General features: G+C 36.4%; 1 protein-coding gene across 6 annotated transcripts in view; it reads right to left on the reverse strand.

The window, feature by feature from the left end:
- ap2a1 (adaptor related protein complex 2 subunit alpha 1) overlaps positions 1 to 18,378 on the reverse strand; it is a 35,336-nt gene extending 16,958 nt beyond the window's left edge. For 3 of the 6 annotated variants that reach the window (XM_030141519.1, XM_030141517.1, XM_030141515.1), the window contains exons 1-9: positions 17,584 to 18,378; positions 12,800 to 13,011; positions 10,123 to 10,316; positions 9,906 to 10,035; positions 7,675 to 7,776; positions 5,879 to 6,138; positions 5,280 to 5,448; positions 3,076 to 3,213; positions 1,416 to 1,598 (exon numbers count right to left, since the gene is read on the reverse strand). In XM_030141519.1, coding sequence (XP_029997379.1) covers positions 1,416 to 1,598; positions 3,076 to 3,213; positions 5,280 to 5,448; positions 5,879 to 6,138; positions 7,675 to 7,776; positions 9,906 to 10,035; positions 10,123 to 10,316; positions 12,800 to 13,011; positions 17,584 to 17,650 — 1,455 coding nt within the window. In that variant the 5' untranslated portion in view covers positions 17,651 to 18,378. The remainder of the gene's footprint in view (positions 1 to 1,415; positions 1,599 to 3,075; positions 3,214 to 5,279; positions 5,449 to 5,878; positions 6,139 to 7,674; positions 7,777 to 9,905; positions 10,036 to 10,122; positions 10,317 to 12,799; positions 13,012 to 17,583) is intronic. The other 3 variants (XM_030141520.1, XM_030141518.1, XM_030141516.1) reach the window with 1 other exon arrangement.
- Between the last annotated feature and the right edge of the window lie 2,488 nt (positions 18,379 to 20,866).

Here is a 20,866-nt window from a genome sequence, read left to right on the forward strand (position 1 = left end):
ACAACAGTAAACGTCAAGATGTACATTCTCTGTACAGCCGGCTTTTGCACTCTGTTGTGATGTCGAGCACAACTGCTGTTTGCCCATATCTTACATATGAACATGACTTTCAGATCATTCAACACAGACACACATAACACCATAGCTTCATAACTCCTGCTGTCAGTCTTGTTTTCATAAAAATTTTAGATAACATTTACAAAAGATCAGCATTATGAATCCCACAGGGTTGGTCTGGTGGTTGTTGAGGAGCCAGTTTTATTGTAAAGCTAAATGTTGGATGTTATATGATATTATGAAAGATAATTAGTTAAATACAAAACAAACAGTAAAGTTCCTATTCATTATATTTCATTGAGTTGGATTGATTTCTCCATTGCTGCTGCAGCTCTTGTGGTTCAAAGGCTGTTGGTTGTGAGTCTGGCTTTTGTTTGTGCCTGGATTCATGACAGAGTTCTCTATTACTATATGTAGTGAGAGCTAAATTACTTTAGGGGCTGGCCAAGGGAAGGTTAACATCTAGATCAAAAAATACATTTAAAATCACCTTTTGAAGACATACATTTCTAAAGTACATTACTTCTAGTGTCCAGCACAAGTTTGATTTTTAGAAAAATCTTTTAAAACTACTTAGATGGCATTATATTCAGCATAAATTTCATTTTTGCATTCTTTGTCCATCAGTACAATTCAAAGCATAACTTTGATCCGCTTCTATTGGACCTATATTAAACTTATGATAAGCTATAAGGTCAATTTAAAAAAGGTTTTTACTACTCTTTTTACAGTGGTAACAAATATCTACTAAACTGAGATAAATATATCTTAAAATGTATTTAATTAGTTTAGTAAAGTATTTGACTTTGTAGATATTATATATACGATGTATATACTAATAAAAATGCTGAATAAACAATTGAAACTTGTAATTATTCTTCTTTGCCCATCTGTTACCAAAAAACTCTTGCTATTTTATGCCCTAATATATTGAAAAAGTACAAACTATTTACTATTTTGCAAAATAGACGCCCTAGAGGACCAACAGTAAAGATTTTACAGCTTTATGAAAATTGGAACCACACTTTAAGGCAGGTTTTATAAAGTGGTCAAAAACAGACATTAATTTTGTCTCCATCCGTTACCAAGTGGTTGTTACGATTTTTAAGCCAGAAAATTAGGTTAAAACATTTTTTTCAATCACACATCTAAAAGTGCTCATTATTCCCTGCAAAATGAGGTATCATTCACCTTTCTACCATAAATGGTTGTGAAAGGCCAAACAAAAATGTAGTAAGGCTGTCCATCTGTTACCGCTTGGCCAGCCCCTTTACTTTAGGCTCTTCTGCTTCTTTTTGTGTATGTGGATATGCATTATACAATCATAATTGAATCTGCGTATTTTTAATGTGTAGTACCTCAAAGACAGTCTTGGCAGCGTAGCCCTGCACATCGTCTCGGTTGATGACGATCTGAATGACGCGATACCACACCTCCTCACTGACGTAGTCCCCAGCGATCCGAATCAGGTTCAGAATGGTGTCCACATACCAGGAGTAATCCACCGCATACTTCTCTGCCAAGATGGCCACTTTCAACACCTGAATGAAGAAGAAATCAGGATATATTTAATGTATTTGGTGAATTATTAATAAGGAATGTCAGAAAATAAATCAGGCATGACTGCTCTTAGGAGCTGTCTGTGCAGCACTATCACTGGCTGTATTTATTTAACTTCATATAAACATCCTAATAACTGGATGTAATGTGATCAAACAACAGCATCAAGTCCCTGTAGATCATCTGAATCTGTTTTGTTTCTTCTCAGACCTGTCACATTAATTATGATTATATTTAATGTAGTATGTAGTAATATGACATAATGTAAGTGATGACCTACAGCTAATCTCATAACGCTAACAGCAGAGATGATTCAAACCCCTGACCTAGTTTTCTAATAAATCCAAGTCAATAACAAGTTTAATTGCAGTGCCATATAAGACTCCAAGTAGAAAGGAAATAAACCACAGTAATATTATTTTATTACTGTTTCGGTTACTGTTGAAACCGTGGCTTTCCCGGGATATGTGCATTCATATAAAGGGCTATATGTCAGGCTGATCTATATTTTTCACTCAGTATTTAATCAATTGTTTAATTCCTGTATTAATTGTATTAACCTGTACATACACTGCAAGAACAGAAAAGTTTGTTTTCTCTCTCTCCATGGGCTGCAGGAAAAGAATGCCACTCTTTTGTTGCAGTTGAGGCTATTGCTGCCAAAGGAGGTTCAACCAGCTATTAAATCCAAGGGTTAACTTTTCCAGCAGTACTATGAACGTTTGACAGTTGTCTTCAATAAACACATGAAAATGATAACTGCCTGTGTAGTATTAGGTTAAGAACACTGTGCTTGTTTATACTGGTCACTTAGATCCAGATCAGATCACATTTTAAGACCAATTCATGCAGAAAACTAGGAAATTGAAAGGGGTTTACATACATCTTGCCACTAACTTCTCTTATTGTTCCGTCTACTGTCTCAGTTATTGTTGTCTTTGTCTCCTTTTTATTCTTCTGAAATCATAAGTGTAGCCAGATAATATAATCCTACACACTCCTGAACTTCCTCTATCTGTTGTGCACAAAAATAATATGTTGACAGGATCTCCACTGGAAATTCAACATAGCGAAAATCAAATCAATCTGACTTGAAAAATCTGTTAAAAATGATTCTATAGTAACGCATAAAGACATATATCAACAAGTGGTGCCAGGCACAACAAACCCCGCCCCTCGTACATATTTCACCCACTATAAGTAAATGGAAGATTTTAAAATATCATAAAAATGTTTAACTTTAACCTACCTTTCCCAAAATGTAATGACATCTATTCTGGGTCGCTGGCAATCTATAAACTCAATTTGGTATGAATTCAACCAATAGTTTTGCTGCTAAAATGTTAACAAACAAACAAACCAACCAAACCAAAAACAATAGCCCTTGTCTCCCTTTCGAGGGGCGGGGTAAAATCATAGCGTTGGAAACATTCTTGTAATACGCTCATCCACCCTCACCATTTCCTCTCTGATGGAGTAGTCCGCCGTCTCAAGGTAGCTGAGCATCTCGGCTACAATCTGCTTAGCATTGCTGCGGTCGCACATGGCGTAAAGGAGGTCGGCAGCCCTCTGTCGAACACTCACATCCCTCTCAGTCTGCAGACACACAGAGACAAACATAGATGATGTTTGCAGGGTACATATGCATCTAAAACATTTGAATGTCACCCAAAAAGGTAATTTATTTCACTAAATTAATTCACACAGTGAAACTTTCATATATTTTACATTTATTAGCTCATTAAACCCTATAAGGCAGGGGTGTCAAACATACGGCCCATGGGCCAAAAGCAGCCTGTCAAAGGGTCAAATCTGGTCAGTGGGAAGAATTTGTAAAGTGCAAAAATTACACTGATGATATGAAGTGTCAAAGGTGTCAAAATCATTTTAGTTCAGGGGCCACATATGGACCAATGTGATCTCTAGTGAAATAATGACATAAGTCCTCTTTTAGGTCCTCTTGTGCTTGTGCTCAGCCAGTCTTTTTAAGAGTATGTGTGCTTGTTTGTGTGTGTGTGTGTGTGTGTGTGTGTGTGTGTGGGGGGGGGGGGGGTACTGATTTTCAAACTTATATGTAAAGCACTATGTGCTACATCCTCACTGTATGAAAAGTGTTATATAAATAAAGATTGATTGATTGACTGATTGATAATAATGACAACTTGTGTTAATAATGATAACCTCATTTTCTTCTTGGACTAAGGTGAACAAAGTAAAATTACACAATGAAAACATTTACAAACTATTCTTTCACAATAAAATGTGAATAACCTGAACAAATATAAACAACCTGAAATTTCAACTTAAAATTTCTCTTTTTAAGAGAAGTATGTGCAATTTTAACAATATTCTGCCTGTTTCTAAATGTTTTGTGTATTTGTAGATCCACTGTGATCTGTAAATTGAAATGTACATGTACAAATGATAAACTGAGACATAATGTAGTTTAAATTAAACTTATTTTTCTTCAGAAATTTCAGGTTGAACATTGTTTTTAAGGTTATCCACATTTTCATAATGTAATTTTTCTTTTTTCACTAAAATAAAGTGAAAAATTTGCATAGAATTATTATTTATAGGTTATTACGTTGGTATATGGACCCGCCCACTAAGGATCATGTTGGGTTGTACGTGGCCCCTGAACTAAAATGAGTTTGACACCCCAACTATAAGGACTACCATTATAACAGACTGCCTAGACTTCTTTGTTTTTGCAATAAAAGTGTCAGAAAATTTCTTCTTTGCCAATTCTTTTGCATCTTTTTATAAGAACAACTTAACTTTCAATATCTGGCCATTAACTGATTATTAACAGTAGAGAGAAGAAGAAAAAAAGTCTGGACATTAGTCTTTTGTCGATCTTATATTTTTCAGCAGCAGCAGCACTTTAACATACAAATGGTCTTTGATTCCCTCTAATATTTTACTGGTTTTCTGGTTAATGTATACTCTGTAAAGTGCTAATTTTGCTTAATAAATCTGAATTTGGTTTGTAAAAGGAGGCAAGTAGAGGTCCACCAATATGGGTTTTTCTAAGGCTGATGCCGATTTTTAAAAATTTGGTCAGCTGATGGCTGATATCTACATAAATCGTTCAGCTAATATATTGGTCTATCTCTAAGTCAAGTGTCACTATGCACTTTACATGCAGGAGTTGACAGTTAAAACTAAGTTAAAGGTGCGGGAGATTTTTGTGACCAATTTTTCATCAAATCTGTAAAACCCCAGTCATTTAAGTAAACCCTAACCCGCTGCTGCTGTCAGGCAGTGGCGCGAGCCTTCGCTTCCCACAATGCATGTCGCAACAAAATTCCAAAGATGCCCGAGTTACCTCCCGACTCTGTTTGCGAACATATGGTTTGTTTATGGTGGATGGCACTTCGAAATTGTTCTCCGTAATGCAAAACATTCAGGTGGGTAATCAAAGAAAGACTTACAGATTTGTGATACTTAGGCTACGACTGAGGTTTTACAGATTTGATGAAAAATTGGTCATGAAAGTCTCCCACACTTTAAAGTTGAGCCTTTTTGTATATGTAGATTCCTTTATTTTAATCTGCAATTAATAAAAATTAAATCTATTCATATTTCATAGGGAATTCCACACTGTATTGAAAACTGATGCAATACTATCAAACACAAGTGCAGGTGTGAGGTCCCACCTTGAGGGCATTGATGACTGTCTCTATGTGTGTCTTGACAGCTTCATGGGAAAACTCAGAGCTGGCCAACGTGCACATACTCTCCAGGGCCAGGTAACGCAGATTAGTCTCCCTGTGCTGCAGGAACTGACCCAGCTGATTACAGGCTCGTACCAGCAGGTTGGGCTCACTATGAAGAGGAACAGAATTTTCATTTGTATTTGGTCAAACTAATAGGACATCATTTACATAAACATAAATCAGTTTAAATGAATATATAAAATAAAATTTGTAAATAAATATAAGAATGATGAAAAGCAGTTTAATCCAGGATGATAATGGCAATAGTAAAGAAAGAAATAGATCTGTATTGTTTCGTGCTGTTCTGTTCTTTATTTAAACAAATTCATTTGAGTTGGGTGTAATGGAAACATAAGTTGGGAAGAGAAGAAAATGTAAAAGTGCTATGCAAGTATTGTGAAAGTTGAGGATGTTTGAAATAAAAATATCTATCTACCTACATTTGCCTTATTGCCTAAACCTTACTCTATCAACCTAAATTTAACAATCTATAACCAATCACAAGTATTTTGTGTCTCATGTAATGCCGTGATGCTCACCTGTCATAGTGGATGATAAGTGAGATAGCCTCAAAAAGGATAGCATTCTTGGCATTGGAATGCTGGACCTTCTTAGATTTTGGTGGCTCCTGGGCCTTATTGAGAATGGTCTCAAGACATTCTACCAGACGCCCCTTGACCGCACCATCTTCTGGCGGAGGGTAGCACTGCAACAAACGCAGCAACTTGCAGGAGAGCCATGGTGCGGGGACAAAGTAGTAGGTGTAATCCTGCAGGTCAGTGGAGGCTGAAGACACAATCTGCAAAAGCAACAGAGGGATCATTTTGTTTTTCCTCACAAACTGGTCAGTTCGGTTTGTATTCTGGTCTTTTAAATAGGGACTAAAAACTCCCACTCCCACCAAAGACAGGGAATACGATGTGGATCAAAGTGCCATTTGTCAATTTATTATGAGCTTATGAATTACAAGTTTACATAGATGTACCCTTTCCATCTTGTACAAAGCAAATGTCTGTTGCAAAAGTCAGGCAACTTTTGACAAGCTGACAGTTCCATCTGAACATCCTGACTCCAAAGAATATGCTATGTAAAAACAGCAATAGGAGCAAGGGGCCTGAAGAGGGAGGGCTGATCAGTTTATAATGGTTCCTATTAACCCATGAAGACCCAAACATCCACTGGTGACCAAATGCATCTACTGATCTAAAATGTCCAATACCTGTCGATCCACTAATCCTATCAATACATGCAAATAATTGGTGTAAAATGCAGTTTGTCATCATTTCATGGTCATCAGATATGACCCATTTGGATGTTCAGAGGCTCCGTAGTGAACGTGGAAACACTGTCATCTTCTACAGCAATGATTCACCAGTAAAACCCACGGAGTTTCACAAATAACAGTCGTTGGTGACACTTGTTTTTAAGTTCAATTAATGATATCTTTGCTTAAAAAAAGGTCAACACCTCGGTTTTCTCTATTTCTGTCATAACATCTGATATCCACAAAAAAAAAAAAAAAAAATACAGAGGATAATATTATAATAAATACTGATAACATAGGACCATTGGCCTGTATCTCACCGGCATGTTCTGTCATGAATCAATACCAAGTTGAATTTGTGAGCTTGTCAGGTTCTGTCTCTATGTTAGAGTCCTGTGGTGTTGATGTAAGAGATCAATCTCCCAGTAGAAGTGGGTGGTACTTTCACTGGACGATAACTCAACAAATTAAATGAAAGTCCATATATGACTTCCTATCAGTGATCGATAGGAACTACATTGATATCTCTAACCATTTCCATGTTAAAATCCATCCAAATATGGATGGCAACTTTTTAATATTTCAAAAATATATAAAAAAAAAAAACAAAACAACAACAACAAAAGAAAACAATTCAAATATCAAACTATCTCAAATCTAGACACTTCTGACCTTGAGTTTGACCCTTCACGGTCAAAGGTCATGGATCCAAATGAGAGTTCATATATGACTTCTTATCAGTGCTCAGTAATAACTATATTGATATCTATAGCCATTTCCATGTTATAAACCATCTAAATATATGGACCATTTTAAGTAAAGGTTAAAACTGTTTTATTGGTCAGTCCTCAAGCATAAACATATCAAAAATAATATTGCAACCAATTTTCTTCTCTTAGATTCTTTATGAAAACAGGCAACTTGCTGTAACTCCTCAAACAATTTGATCACAAAGCCGGGTGAACGACAACAATTTAAAAATGAGAGGAAGGTGCGGTGTCAATGTACGACTAGATTACACTAACGGTTTGCATTGGTTGAAAATGCTCTAATGTAGAAAAGTTAACTCACGCGGCTGAGTCGGGAGACTGCCAGAGAAACACAGGTCTTAAACTCATCTGGATTCTTCATGCTCAGACAGGTGATGAGAGAGATGGCTGCTGTCACTACACCCTAATCCAACAACAACAAAAAAAGATCATTTATTTTTTTGCAGATACTGTATGTACTTACCATAAAATTTGTTTAATCAACTCAAACATATACACAAAGTGAATGTATTTTCATGATACAATATTAATACAATTGTAAATGCAGCAACGGAAGCCTGAAAAGAGGGTTCAGTAGTGATAACAGGAAATAGTACAGGAATACAATAGAATACAATAGGGTTTGTTGTCATTACACAGGTGGTACACAAGGTTTTTACCATGTTATACATCTCTATTTTGCACATATTTCTATTGCACACCATTATATTTTCTAATATATGGGTGCTTCTATGAAACTAGTCCTAAAAACAGGACAGAGGGGCTAAAAATTCAAACCAGATGTAGACTAATGTTATGCAAGCAACTTTGGAAGCACTTTGGGTCTATTTTAAAAATAAATACTTACTGAGATAAAAGAGAAACAATTTTTCAAATAAAAAACACTTCTATATCATTTTACATTATATTTAATACAAAAATCTGCATGTAACACAGTAAGAAGGACACGAAAATTACGTGCTAATATTTTCTGGAATATCTCTTTATTCTCTCACAGGTACATTTTGGAAATTGAACTAATTATGCAATGCAGAGTGTTTCACAAAACTGACCGCTGTTGCAAAATCATTCATGATTTATATGTGCTTAAATGGGCAGGTTCTCCATGTAACACAAGTGGACACGATGGGTTACACACAAAACCTAGAATGAGATTGCTGATTCATGAAAAACCCACATGTCTGGATTAGAAAAACCACTAGGATCATCAAATTTAACACAGTGCCTTTATTTATAGTGCTATATAAGATCATTTAAAGCAATGTTTTCAAGATCAAATGCACTGACACCTAGGCAGCTTTACTATCCCTATTTTGGTCCTATTTTTGGCCCCAATATTTTATTAAAAATTCATTAATTTTGGGATGGCTCAGAGCAAGAGTATAATTTTTTTGCATTTATTTGATGTCATCATTAGGTACATCTTGGGGGGAAATATGTCTACATTTCTCTTGTTTTGGGGGGGTTTAAAAAAGCTGGTAAAGTGCCAGATACCAAAATGTACCCAGTTTCATAGAAGCACCCATATATCTGTATTTTATTGCGTTGTATATTATGTTTATGTTTATGTTTATGCATTTGGCAGATGCTTTTTTCCAAAGCGACTTACAGGGGAAAACACGTATAGTGCACTGTTGCTGGCACCACCTGCAATTTCCTTGTACAACCTGTGTAATGACAATAGTGGCTATAGGAAATTCTTAACATTCTTGATGCAGACTTGACTGGTTGATTTAAAATAACTATTGTTATGTACTCCCTTCCTACAGTGGAGAGTTCTTTGAAAATTGAAAATTATTTTGACCACGACTCTATTTATGAAAGCAAAGGGGAATACTTTTTGTAGGCAATGTATGACTGTCTGCATCTGGACCTTAAAAAAATACTGCACATTTTGAATTTAATATTTTATACAAGGTAGGTCTGTCCCATGTCTCAGTTATCCTACAAGATGGTCCTGATCCAGATCTAAAATTTAAGAAAGAATTAGAAAACAATTTTTATAGGAACACTGGGACATAGGATAGTTTTTGACATTTTTTATAGTATCTTTTTATCATTTCTTGCTAAACTGGTAGGCATTCTAGAACTGAGAGCATATGTTAACTTCGTTCTAAATCTGCCATATTTGTTGGACATTCCTAACTCCAGTTTTGAGCGTAGTCGTTCTGATCATTCCATTTTCACATAAGGGCTGTTCACACAAATATATTAGTGCTCAATAAATGAACAAACACAAATAGTGCAACAAGTGGTGGAAAATGTTTTGCTTTTTAACATTAAATAAAACACAACAGATAAACACTGGTCTGTGTCTTTGGTAAATGCCAACTCATGTGGTGATTGACAGACTGAGGGCAGGCAGCAGGGCCAATATCTCTGTGAATCCCTAACAATAAGGGTTCAGAGTGTGACACTTCAAACCTTTGTGGTGGCTATACAATGCATCTGTCTGAGAGAAACTTTTCTGATACAGTATGCACACAAAAACAACAAGGCTTCATCATGTGAAGGTATGAGTTGTGCCCTCACCATGTGCTGGTCATTGAGCAGGTGCACCACGCGGGACGTCCACTCACCCATCAGCACCAAGTCAGGGGAGGTCTTATAGAGCCGCAGCAGACACAAGGCAGCAGACTGTTTCACACTGTCCATTGTATCACTGCAATTCATCACATATTAACATTAACACAAGTCAAATGATCGAAGTCTATTTCCACAGCTCCATAGTGTAGGATGGACAACTCACCCAGCGACCAGGATCCGAGGGATCTCACTAGCAAATGCCTCAGCCATTTCACGGCTACCAACATTGGCAATGCAGTGCAGTGCCAGGCACATAAAGGTGGGGTTGCGGCTGGACAGGTCATTCTTAATAGCATTATTGATCAGACGGATGAGCTCACTGTTACTGTTTACCAGCACTGAGATAAACAAGTAGCCCTGGAAAAAAAGTGGAAAAAGAAGGATGCATTTTATACATGTGTGCATTTTAGTAATGTTCAGTTTTTGTTTTAGATAAGTAACATTAACTCAAGTAACAGTAACAGTAGCATGATGGTAACATTTACACAGAGTGAGAAAAGCAAAAGTTGCCTTTATTTTTGACAGATGAAGGTATTCTGAAGTTCCTATGAAAAACACCATACTGTTCCAACTAAAATTTGCACTCATAAATGTGACCAATATTCAACCCCCCATAAGAAATATTTGGAATGAATGGAAGAAAAAATTAGAAAGCAGAGGTATTAGACAGCAGCAGAGGTTTACCAAACTGTAAAACTGTGTTTACAAACAAACAAAAAAGTAAGCAGATCTTACTAATACCCCCGCCCAGTTGCACAACATTTTGCCCCTCCTGCTCACCGATACCCTGGATACCCAGGGATTAATTTTGAGTCTTAACATTCAATCTTTTCAAGAACTTCTCAAAACTTTGAAAAAAAAAAAAATCAATTAAAAAAAAATCAATAAATCTTTGGCATTGGGTGAACAGGATGATGAGAAATGGGATGGACAAAAATCTCAGACAGACGGACACAATTCCAGGTACATCTATATGCCAGGAGGGGGTATAATTACGTAACAAACAAGAAAAACTACTCAAAGTATTGTGAAGATTTTAAACATCTCATCATCGACAATACTTGAAATACAGTTACAAGACTCAGAGAACCTAGAGGAATCTCTACACACAAGGGACAATACTGAAAATCAATATTTGACGCCTGTGATCTTCAGGTCCTTGAGGCAGAACTGCATTTAAAATAAATGAAATCACAACATGGGCTCAGGAAAACCTCCAGAAATTGTTATCTCTGAATACATTTTGCAACACCATCCAATAATGCAGGTTGAAGCTTTATCATTTAGTAGAAGCCATATAAGAACATGACCCAGGAATGCTGTCATCCTCTCTGGATCAAAGGTCATTTAAAAAGGACTAAAGCAAAATGGAAAACTTCTGCATGGTCAGAGAGAGAGAGGTTGAGTGTCTGGTTTCGACCTGCTCTATATGTAAAGTGTCATGAGATAACTTTTGCTTTGATTTGGTGTTATCTAAATTAAATTTGATTTGATTCAGACAAACTGAAAATTTAAATTCTTTTTGGAAACCTTAGACATTGTGTCCTTAAAGACTAGAGGAGAGGGACTATTATCAGCACTCAGCTCAAAAGCCTGAACCTCTGATGGTAGGGGGGTGCGTCAGTACCTAAGGACTGGGCTTCTGGAAAGGAAACATCAGTACATACAAAACATTCTCCCATCCAGACACATTGCAACAAAATGTTAAACAGTACACTGCAACTACTACAACAGCATGGCTCTATAGTGGAAGAGCCCTGGTGTTTAACTGGCCTGCCTAAAATGTGCACCTTTCATCATTTTCAACATTTGCAAATTCATTTGTCTTTCTATTTTCTGAACCACATCATCCTTGAGAAGGTGGCCAGGGGTTAGCATATCATGGCTACTAATGGCGCAGGTGGGGTACACCACAGACATGTCACCAGTTCCATTTGGCAAATAATGACATTTTTAAAAAGGCCAAAAATAGACTTAAGACTGTTGACCAGTTTAAATCCTATGTCAGACAGTAACGAGACAACAGTCCATTCCCAAAAACTCCAGCAACAGTTCTTCGATTTCCAGACATTCATGGACTGTTAGGGGGTGTTATACAATAGTAAACATGGTCCCCGTTATCCACTTTTTCTCTTAAATTAGAACATTTTCTCCAGTTTACAGCCTCCTACAGTCTCTCCAGTTAAACAGACTGTAAGAGAAACTAGGACATATTTGCTGAAATAATTGGAAAAAAAAAAGAAAAACACTGGATATTGACATGGACCATCCCATGAACTAGTGAACCTATTGATATTCACTGTCAGCAAAGCCACGCTCACTGTGTCAGAGCAATGAAAACCCTTGTGTCTAATAGCTGTCGCAGAGAGTGACGTTCCAGGGGTTTTGTAACTGTAGTCAGTACATGGTTAATGACACACTGGTCAGTGCTCTTCAGTTCTGTCAACACTGACTGTCAGAAACCTTGGCTCTGGTGTGCTTTAGCAGAGCAGTGGCAGATCCTTATCCTGACCCCATATGGTGATTCTTTCACTGCATTCATCAATTCAATCCATCAATTGATAACCTACTACCTAAACTGTTGATAGAGGAGCTGATAGATGCAAAAGACATTTTATCAAAAACCTAAATTTAATTGACAGTTTTTATACCTTTAACCAAACCTATAGTCTGGATCATATAATGTTTCCAACCCTTACCAAAGCCTTTGTCTAACATTTGGATTTGCCAGTCTTCATACATGGTGTTTTGTCATTATTTCAGTTCAATATTGCGTTTCCTGACAAAGAGCAGACAAACCTCGCAGCACACACAATTACATACCCAACTGGAAAACTTACAATCTGTTTTTCTGTGTACTTGTTGGAACTCAGCAGGTTGACTGCTTCCATGTGTCCAAAGTCAATGTCATGGCCAAGGAGGAAGATGAAGAGCAGCTTGCAGACATATTTCTTCTTGCTGTAGCCATCCAGAGCCTTGTCTCCCTTAAACTTGGAGCGTATGTTGGCCAGCTCTTTGTTAATCCTTTTGATCTCAGCTTCCTTGCTCTTACCTGACAAGGGAAACAATGCAATATAATATTATAATAGACAGGATAGACCAGTCTACAAAAAGTCAGAACCTTGCAATGCTCAAGATAGACCTTCTTTGGCCAATTTCATTCGGACAGCATAGAGCTTATCATCTGCATGTAAATTCATCTCCTTGCTATTTAAAATTTAAAAAAACCTCTTGGGCATTTATATGAAAATGTAAAACCATGTGGATATCAGTCTCAGGATAGCTTTGACAGGCACTAAAAAAAGTCACCATCTTCTTTTAGGTAACCGTGCATACAAGTCTAAAAATCTTTCTGTTCAAAAATAAATAGTGACATTAGCATGAGCAGTATGTCCTATTCAAAGCGAAAGGTGCAGTAATGAAATACTGGGCGTATGTCACTTTTTTCCCTGTCTGGGTGGGGTACGTTCACAAAAGGACGCAATTTAATATGATCCAGATTTAGGAGGATTTAAGATGGAAAAATAAACACAACCTGTGTCAAATGGTAATTTAGAAATTTCTACACTTAGCAGGGAGAGGTGCTGTGTACTAGGGCTACAACGACTAGTGGACTTGTCAACAAGTAGTCAATGGCAAAATTAACCAAAAACTATTTTAGTAGTTGATGGGTTGTTTGGGACGTCATTGTGTGTATCCCACAACAATGTAATGTTATGCATTGTAATTGTTACACACAAAATACACTATTGTTAACAGAAAAATGTTTATTTCAGTGCTAACTGCAATTCTTCAGTATTTAATTGTTTGCTTAACACATTTTGTTAGGCACTGTGATTGTTATACACAAAATGCAGTTTTGTTTAGGAGAAGAAAGTGTATTTTATTGGTGCTAAATATTAGTTTAAACTTTATGCATTCTAATTGCTGCACACCAAATGTTCTTGTTAAAGAAAATATATATTATTGCTGCAAAGAATATAAATAAAAGCCACTGTTTCTTTAGTTTTTTGTTTTTTTTTTGCAGTTCATAATTTGACCAGTCAAGTAGTTGTTACAGTAGTGAATGACTAGTCGTCTATTGAAATAGTCATTAGTTGCAGCCCTACTGTGTACATGGTTTTTGTTCTTTTTTTATTGTGAGAAAGTATACTCTATGTGCAATACATTTTTACATATGGCAAAAAGAAAGGTGAGAGGCAAGAAAATAAGAAAGGATGCAAAGGGGGGGGCAAGAAAAATCATTTTAACATAAAATAATAAATGTGGCAATAGAGTGCAGTTGACTCTAAGCACAAAGTGTATAGGTCGTGTTTGTGTGCATAAGTAATACCAACAGTGATAAGATGATGCTCACTGGGTGGGTCTGGGTGATTTATTATTTGACATTTGGAAGAGAGATTTATGGAGTTTGTCTGGTGACAGAGGTGCATCAAGAAATGCCACTTCTGGTGATTTCTTTTGAAAGCTGAGATAGTAGCTACTAAATTATTTAAAAATGATTTTATTTCTTCTAGAACTAGTTCTTTTTCAAATGACTATAAGTTCTTGTAAAATGTATTAAACGTGTTGTTCATTTCTAGTGGATCTTGAGTCATTACTCCTGTTCAGATTACTAGGGTTATCTCGCTGTAGAAGATTGGGGAAATATTTACCCATTTCATTGCCAATTTCACAATTATGATTTTAACCTTCCTGTATTCAGGTGAACATATTAAGCACACTTTGCACTTCATGTTATAAAAGGTCATATTATTTTTCACAATTTGCATTTAAGGTCAGAATTCAAAAGTTGTTCATTTTTGTAAGATTTTTAAAATTCTGTCCGAGCCACTAAAATCAGCACATTGTAAACAATGGAAAATTACTACATTAACACCCTTCTCTGAAGTGAGTAAAAAATGTGCATTGACATATTTTAGCATTTAACATTTGACATATGGCAGGCTGCAAAAATAACAAAAAATAAGTAATCCAATTTTTATGTAGTATATTGAAATTCTTGGGGGGAGGGGGTTCTGTGTCAGCAAATATGATTTGTTTACAAACGTGGCATTTAAGGGTCTAAAAAAATGTTTCATTCATTGAGGATTTGGTATTTTTGTTTATGGCTCAAGTTGGTGAAATACAAAAAAACCCCTGAAAAAGTTAAAAACAAACTGTATGAAAAGCATTTTGACAATACAACAGCACTGCACAGATTATGCACTTTTGGTGGTTCCCCACAGCTGTTTGATTAGTCATCCTGTTAAATTGCTTCAGAGAGGCAAATTCCTGCTTGGTATGATGTTGTGGGTAACTGACCTGCCTAATTTCATCAATGAATTTGAATTCTACTGTACATGGCAGAACTCATGAACCTCCAAACCTTCTCCAAGACATAAGACCCTTTTCTGGATATTGTTAATCAGGTCATCATCATACATACTACATCTCTTCAAAATTGTGCGTTAAACCTTTTGTCTTCCTAAAAGACAGATCTTCTACTCTAGCAAAGCAGTTTTTTTAATTTGACAAAAACTAAATCACCACACTGATGTAATGCCACAACCACAAATGACAAAAATTCCCCAAAGTGCAATGCTTTATGGAAAATGTGTCCATTGCTTTAGTGTCAAACACTGTTATTATACATGGTTTTGGATGCATTTTAAAGCACAGAGTGGATGTTCAGAAGCAAAAGTATTCAATTCATCTATCAATAATTGTAGTTGTATTTATTTTTTTATTGGATATTCAGTACTTTTTTTTTTTTTTTTTACCAGTTTAACATTAGTTAAAATTGTTTTCTATAGCTTTTTTTTTTTTTTTATAAAACTGTCTTGGCTTCTTATAAATGTAATCTTACAAAAACAAAAAACAAAGACTAACAGAACTTGGTGTATTTTTTGAGTTTGCGAGAGAAAATATTATAAAAAATATATTAAGTAGGATCCCATTAGATTTTGTTGAGAGCATCTTATCCTTCGAAATTATTTTCCTGGAAAAAGCCATTTCAAAAGGTAGAGTGAGCAATCCTCTTATAGGCCTTTTCTATGTTTCACCATAGGTATTTTCTTTGCCTTGTTGGGTTTACACAACAATAGAGTGAAAATGATACCCATTTACATTAGAACACTGAAAGGACTGAAGACGCTGTAGTATGCATGCCAGGCCAGTAGTTGGGGATGTAACTTTGTAGTGGCACAAACTATGTGACCACTACGTGTTCCTCCATAGACCCAAGGAAGTATAGCCAGCAGTTATTGGCGTCGTCAGGTTATCTTTGTTTTCTCTCTGAGTAGATCTCAAATTCAGTTGGAAAAGGAAATCAGCATCTCCATAAAGCTCGTTAGCACATGGAGGCAAGAAGTGCAGCATTGACACCGACCTCATAAAGCACAGTGGAACAACACTAGCATATGACATCACTGACTGACTGACTGACATCCTTCTGAACTTGAAGCACCTTGGACTGTGTACCTCTCCACAATTCCTCCATACTCTGGGATCTTCATCTCCAAATGAAGTGCAAAATTCACTTTCACTGGAAAAGAGGAATTTGGACCACTGAGCAGTGCTCCAGTTCATCCTCTCCTTAACCTGGATAAGACACTTGTAATACTGTCTCTGTTTCTGAACTGTCTTACACTACGAGTGCAACACTTGTCACCCACTGCTTGGATATGTCTGTGTATGGTAGATCATGATGCACTGCCTCAGTCCACTCTTTGTGGGACTCTGCTAAGTTCTTATTTCTTCGTTGCTGCTGTTCCTTGTGCACCTTTTCCTACCATGCTTTTCCATTCCAGTCAATTTTTCATGTATACGCTTTGATAAAGCACTCTGTTAACAGCCAGACCTTTCAACAACCACCCTCTGTGGCCCTCCTTCCTTGTGGAAAGTGTCAGTGAGTATGTCTGGATAACTGTCTAGTCAGCAGTCTTCCCTTTGACTGTAGTATCCTTACAAAATCTTGGTATTTATACCGCATAATTTATATCTTACTGAGATTTGAAATGCATTATAATATAATATTGTGACACCATTTATCTAATTACCAAAATCAAAAATAAAATGCATATTCACTGTAGTTTAAACACAATGAGTCATGAAAATATACAATTTTCACCTTCTGAAATAAATGATAAAACATTGGACTCGCCCACAATATTCTATTTTTTGGAGATGCACCTGTGCGCGTGGCCTGCTACGCGCCAGAGCAGTTTCCTGTCCAGTCACCATATGTAAACGTATCCTAGTGTCAGCTGCGTGAAGTGGAAGATGACAAATATATCATTTTACAATCGTTCACTTAATCAGGCTTTCTCATAACGCACTGATGACTTCGACCTCGATGACAGTCACTCAAATATAAAAGGCCTCGTCTCCTCCGTTCAAGAATCACTGTTCTGTGGCAGCGGGTGACACTTCATGTTCCACACAACATCGGTTCATTGCAATGAAAAGTGACGAACCGGTCCAAAATCTACAGGCGATAATGTGCCGTGCTTGGAGCCCATAAACATTTCATTAATTAGCGTCAAAGGGTTAATCATATCAACAAAAGCCACTTCAACCGATGCCGTTAGTCAGATGACACATAACGTTATCAGTACAACAAATGAAAGAGAAAATTACTTACAATTTCTGATGTCCGAAATAAAAACTGCTAATCCTCGCATTCCATCTCCTTTCGATACAGCCGGCATTTTTGCAGGTTTCTGTCCTTACTCCGGCCTTAACTGTTGTCGGTCAGCTTTTCTCACCAGGCTGGAGTGGAAGATGGCCAACTTGACGTGCAGTAGTAGTTAGCTTAACGTTAGCTGATCCGGTCGTTCGCTGCAACTTTATGGATGAATGTTACCTATTAAGATCACCGTACGCTTGCGGACGGCTAGGTTAAATAACATTTGCTATATTACCTCAATGGCAGTGGATCGACCAGCAGCAGATTAAGTAAACGTTACTCCTGGCTCGTTTCCGCAGGCTATAGCAAGCTATTTCATTCAATCCTTATCTAGCTAGGATTAGAGGCGATGCGTACATCTACGGCAATAATTGACCAAAGTTAAAATCATCCAAATAACTAAATGTCTCTCAGTGAAATGCAGTCAGATGTGTTATTGAAAGTAACGCCAGAGAATATTTCGTTAAGTTACTTCGAGTCACGCACCGTAAAGCTAGACTAACAGCTAGCTAGCTAGCTGGCTAGCATTATCATTCAAATGCTGGAATACATCACCGATGAACGTAATAACTATGTCAATGGTCTTAATTGCTAACCAGAGATGTGTATCTACAGATCTGCTCTATTTAGTTCGCACAAATATGGTAAATAAGATGTATAATTGATGACCGTTCTAATTCGCCAACCTCCACTTCGCGGCTTGGATACTGGATAAGGCTCGTGACAGCAGCTCCAGCAGCGTGACCGCGCGACGCATACGTGCACGCGTACGCTCCTTTACTTTTGCGGACTATAACCGGTGCTAATTAGCCCAGTGTCCTGGCTGCAGAGAAGCCTGCACGATTTCAGTCCAAATTCACTGCCATTAAAGCTGTCATCTTGATTATGAACAAACGTCTTTTTTTCCACAAGGTATTTTGAGTACCTCCGAATACGAGAGGTAGTCGCTGCTTATGGACATAAGCATTCTTTTTGACTTTGGCCCACAGATGTTCTGTAGCTGGTGCCCCGCTCTTATAGACACAACCTTTGACTGTTTTAATCAGCGTTTCAATGAGAGCTAAGCAATTTAGTGAGTTTTTGTGTGTATAACTTTCTTTCATAGGCTCCAGTGTTTTAAAACAGCTCTCACTGTATTTTTCTAACTTTGGATTAATTGTTAAAAGGCAGAATGTAAGATTTTGACTCAAAGTATCGTTTGTTTCTTTATATGTTTCTTTTTGGCTCTATTTATTTGTATGCTTATGTATTTTGGCTGATTATGTAATCTGACCAACTTTAACAATTGATTTTACTCTATAAATAAATCAAATAACAGGCTTGATGCCATTTGACATATTGTGATTTCAGTTATCAGGGGTGGGTAATATTTCTTTCCTGAGGGCCACACTGATTTAGATAAGGGAAGCACCATATTTTAGACAAAAACAAAAATCAAAAATTGTTGTCTCTTCTGTAAATTTTTGTGGTAATCTCCTCTACTTTGATGATAATAAAGGAAGTCATTAAATAACACAAAAATGTATCGCCAGCTATTATTGTTAGCCCTTGTCTTGCTAAGTGTCTGATATGCACCACTGTACAGGTCATTGGTGAAACACATCACATTATGTAATAAATGTGGGCTCAGGACAAAGTGTTAAACAACTGTGAAAATATAATCGCTACAGTTAGGGTGCATGCATCAGTGACTGAAGAAAACATAGATACAGACAGACTAAGAACAAATACATGATCATAACTATATGTGTTAATTAGTTTAAAAATCATTTCCTGTTCTGTAATTCATGGAACTATGTGATTTAATAGTGTAATCGATTCAAATTTTATTACCATTGCTTCACAGGCATGTTATTTTGCTTTCCTTTCAAAATGATTGTGGGCTGGACTGAAACAGACCATACAATCGTTTTGATCCTTATGCCATATTTATTTAACCTTTATTTAACCAGGAAGTCCCTTGAGATTAAATCTCTTTTTCAAGGGAGACATGACCAAGAGGCACATCAGTACAATGCAAATGAACTAACAGAGTATAAAACTACATACAATTAAGACAACATAAAATGGCTAAAACATAAAAGCTAAAAACCAGTTTAAGAATAGCAGTTACACACTTCTGTTAGACAGTTTGACAGAAGAGATTTGAATTCTGCATACTAACCCATGTCTTTGGGCCCTGTAAAATATTACCGTATGCATGCTGTCTTTCATTATACAACATTGGATTAGTCCTTATTCTTCCGTGACCTTGTCACAATGAGCAGGTGTAGATGAAACTGTCACTGTGCCATATGAATATTTGTTTTATGCATTAATCATCATTACCTATTTTACATTGTAATATGTTTCACATTATACAAAGTGAGTTCACAGAGTAAAAGTCAACAAAAGATATTCACAGGTGACCTAAATTATGTCAGAATTGTAACTGATCTCCAACTCAACACTTGCATCCACAGGTGTAGATTTTATTATTATTATTATTATTATTATTATTATTATTATTATTATTATTATTATTATTATTATTATTGTTATTATTACTTTTCCTTTCCATTTGTCCTTCCCATTTAAAACATGAAGGAAGCAGAAGGTTATTGGTGTTCTTATTGTTCCATCCATCCATTTTCTGCTTAGTCTTCGTAAGGGTCACTGGGATTCTTCTAATTCCTAGTCTTAATCCTTTATATTGAAAATCTAATATCTGAGAGATAAAGTTAAACTCAACATTCATACTTTTTGACTAGTAATAGCTACACTCACTGGGTGTTTTTTTTCCTCAACCAGACCACCTCAAACAATCTTCAAGCAAGACATTCTCAACCAATCAGTATCTTATGAATAGAGCCATATTCATTGAGTCATTTTGGTTCAGGGACCACATACAGCCCAATATGGCCTCAAGTGGGCCAGACCAGTAAAATAATAACAATAACTATTCATAAATAATGACAAGATATAATGAAATACTGAAAATATTTACATCCACCAACTATCATTTAAAAATATGTGAATAACATGAACAAGCATGAACAACCTGAAATTTCTTGAGAAGAATAAGTGCAATTTTAGAAATATCATGTCTCAGCTTCTTCTTTACACATGCACATTCCAACCTACAGATCACAAACATTTAATAACAGGCAGAACATTGTCAAAATTACACTCATTTTTCTTAAGACATTTCAGGTGGTGCATGGTTGTTCAGGTTATTCACATTTTGTGTGAAAGGATA

This window comes from Sphaeramia orbicularis, chromosome 8, assembly GCF_902148855.1.
Source record: "Sphaeramia orbicularis chromosome 8, fSphaOr1.1, whole genome shotgun sequence".
In the NCBI taxonomy this organism is placed as follows: domain Eukaryota; kingdom Metazoa; phylum Chordata; class Actinopteri; order Kurtiformes; family Apogonidae; genus Sphaeramia; species Sphaeramia orbicularis.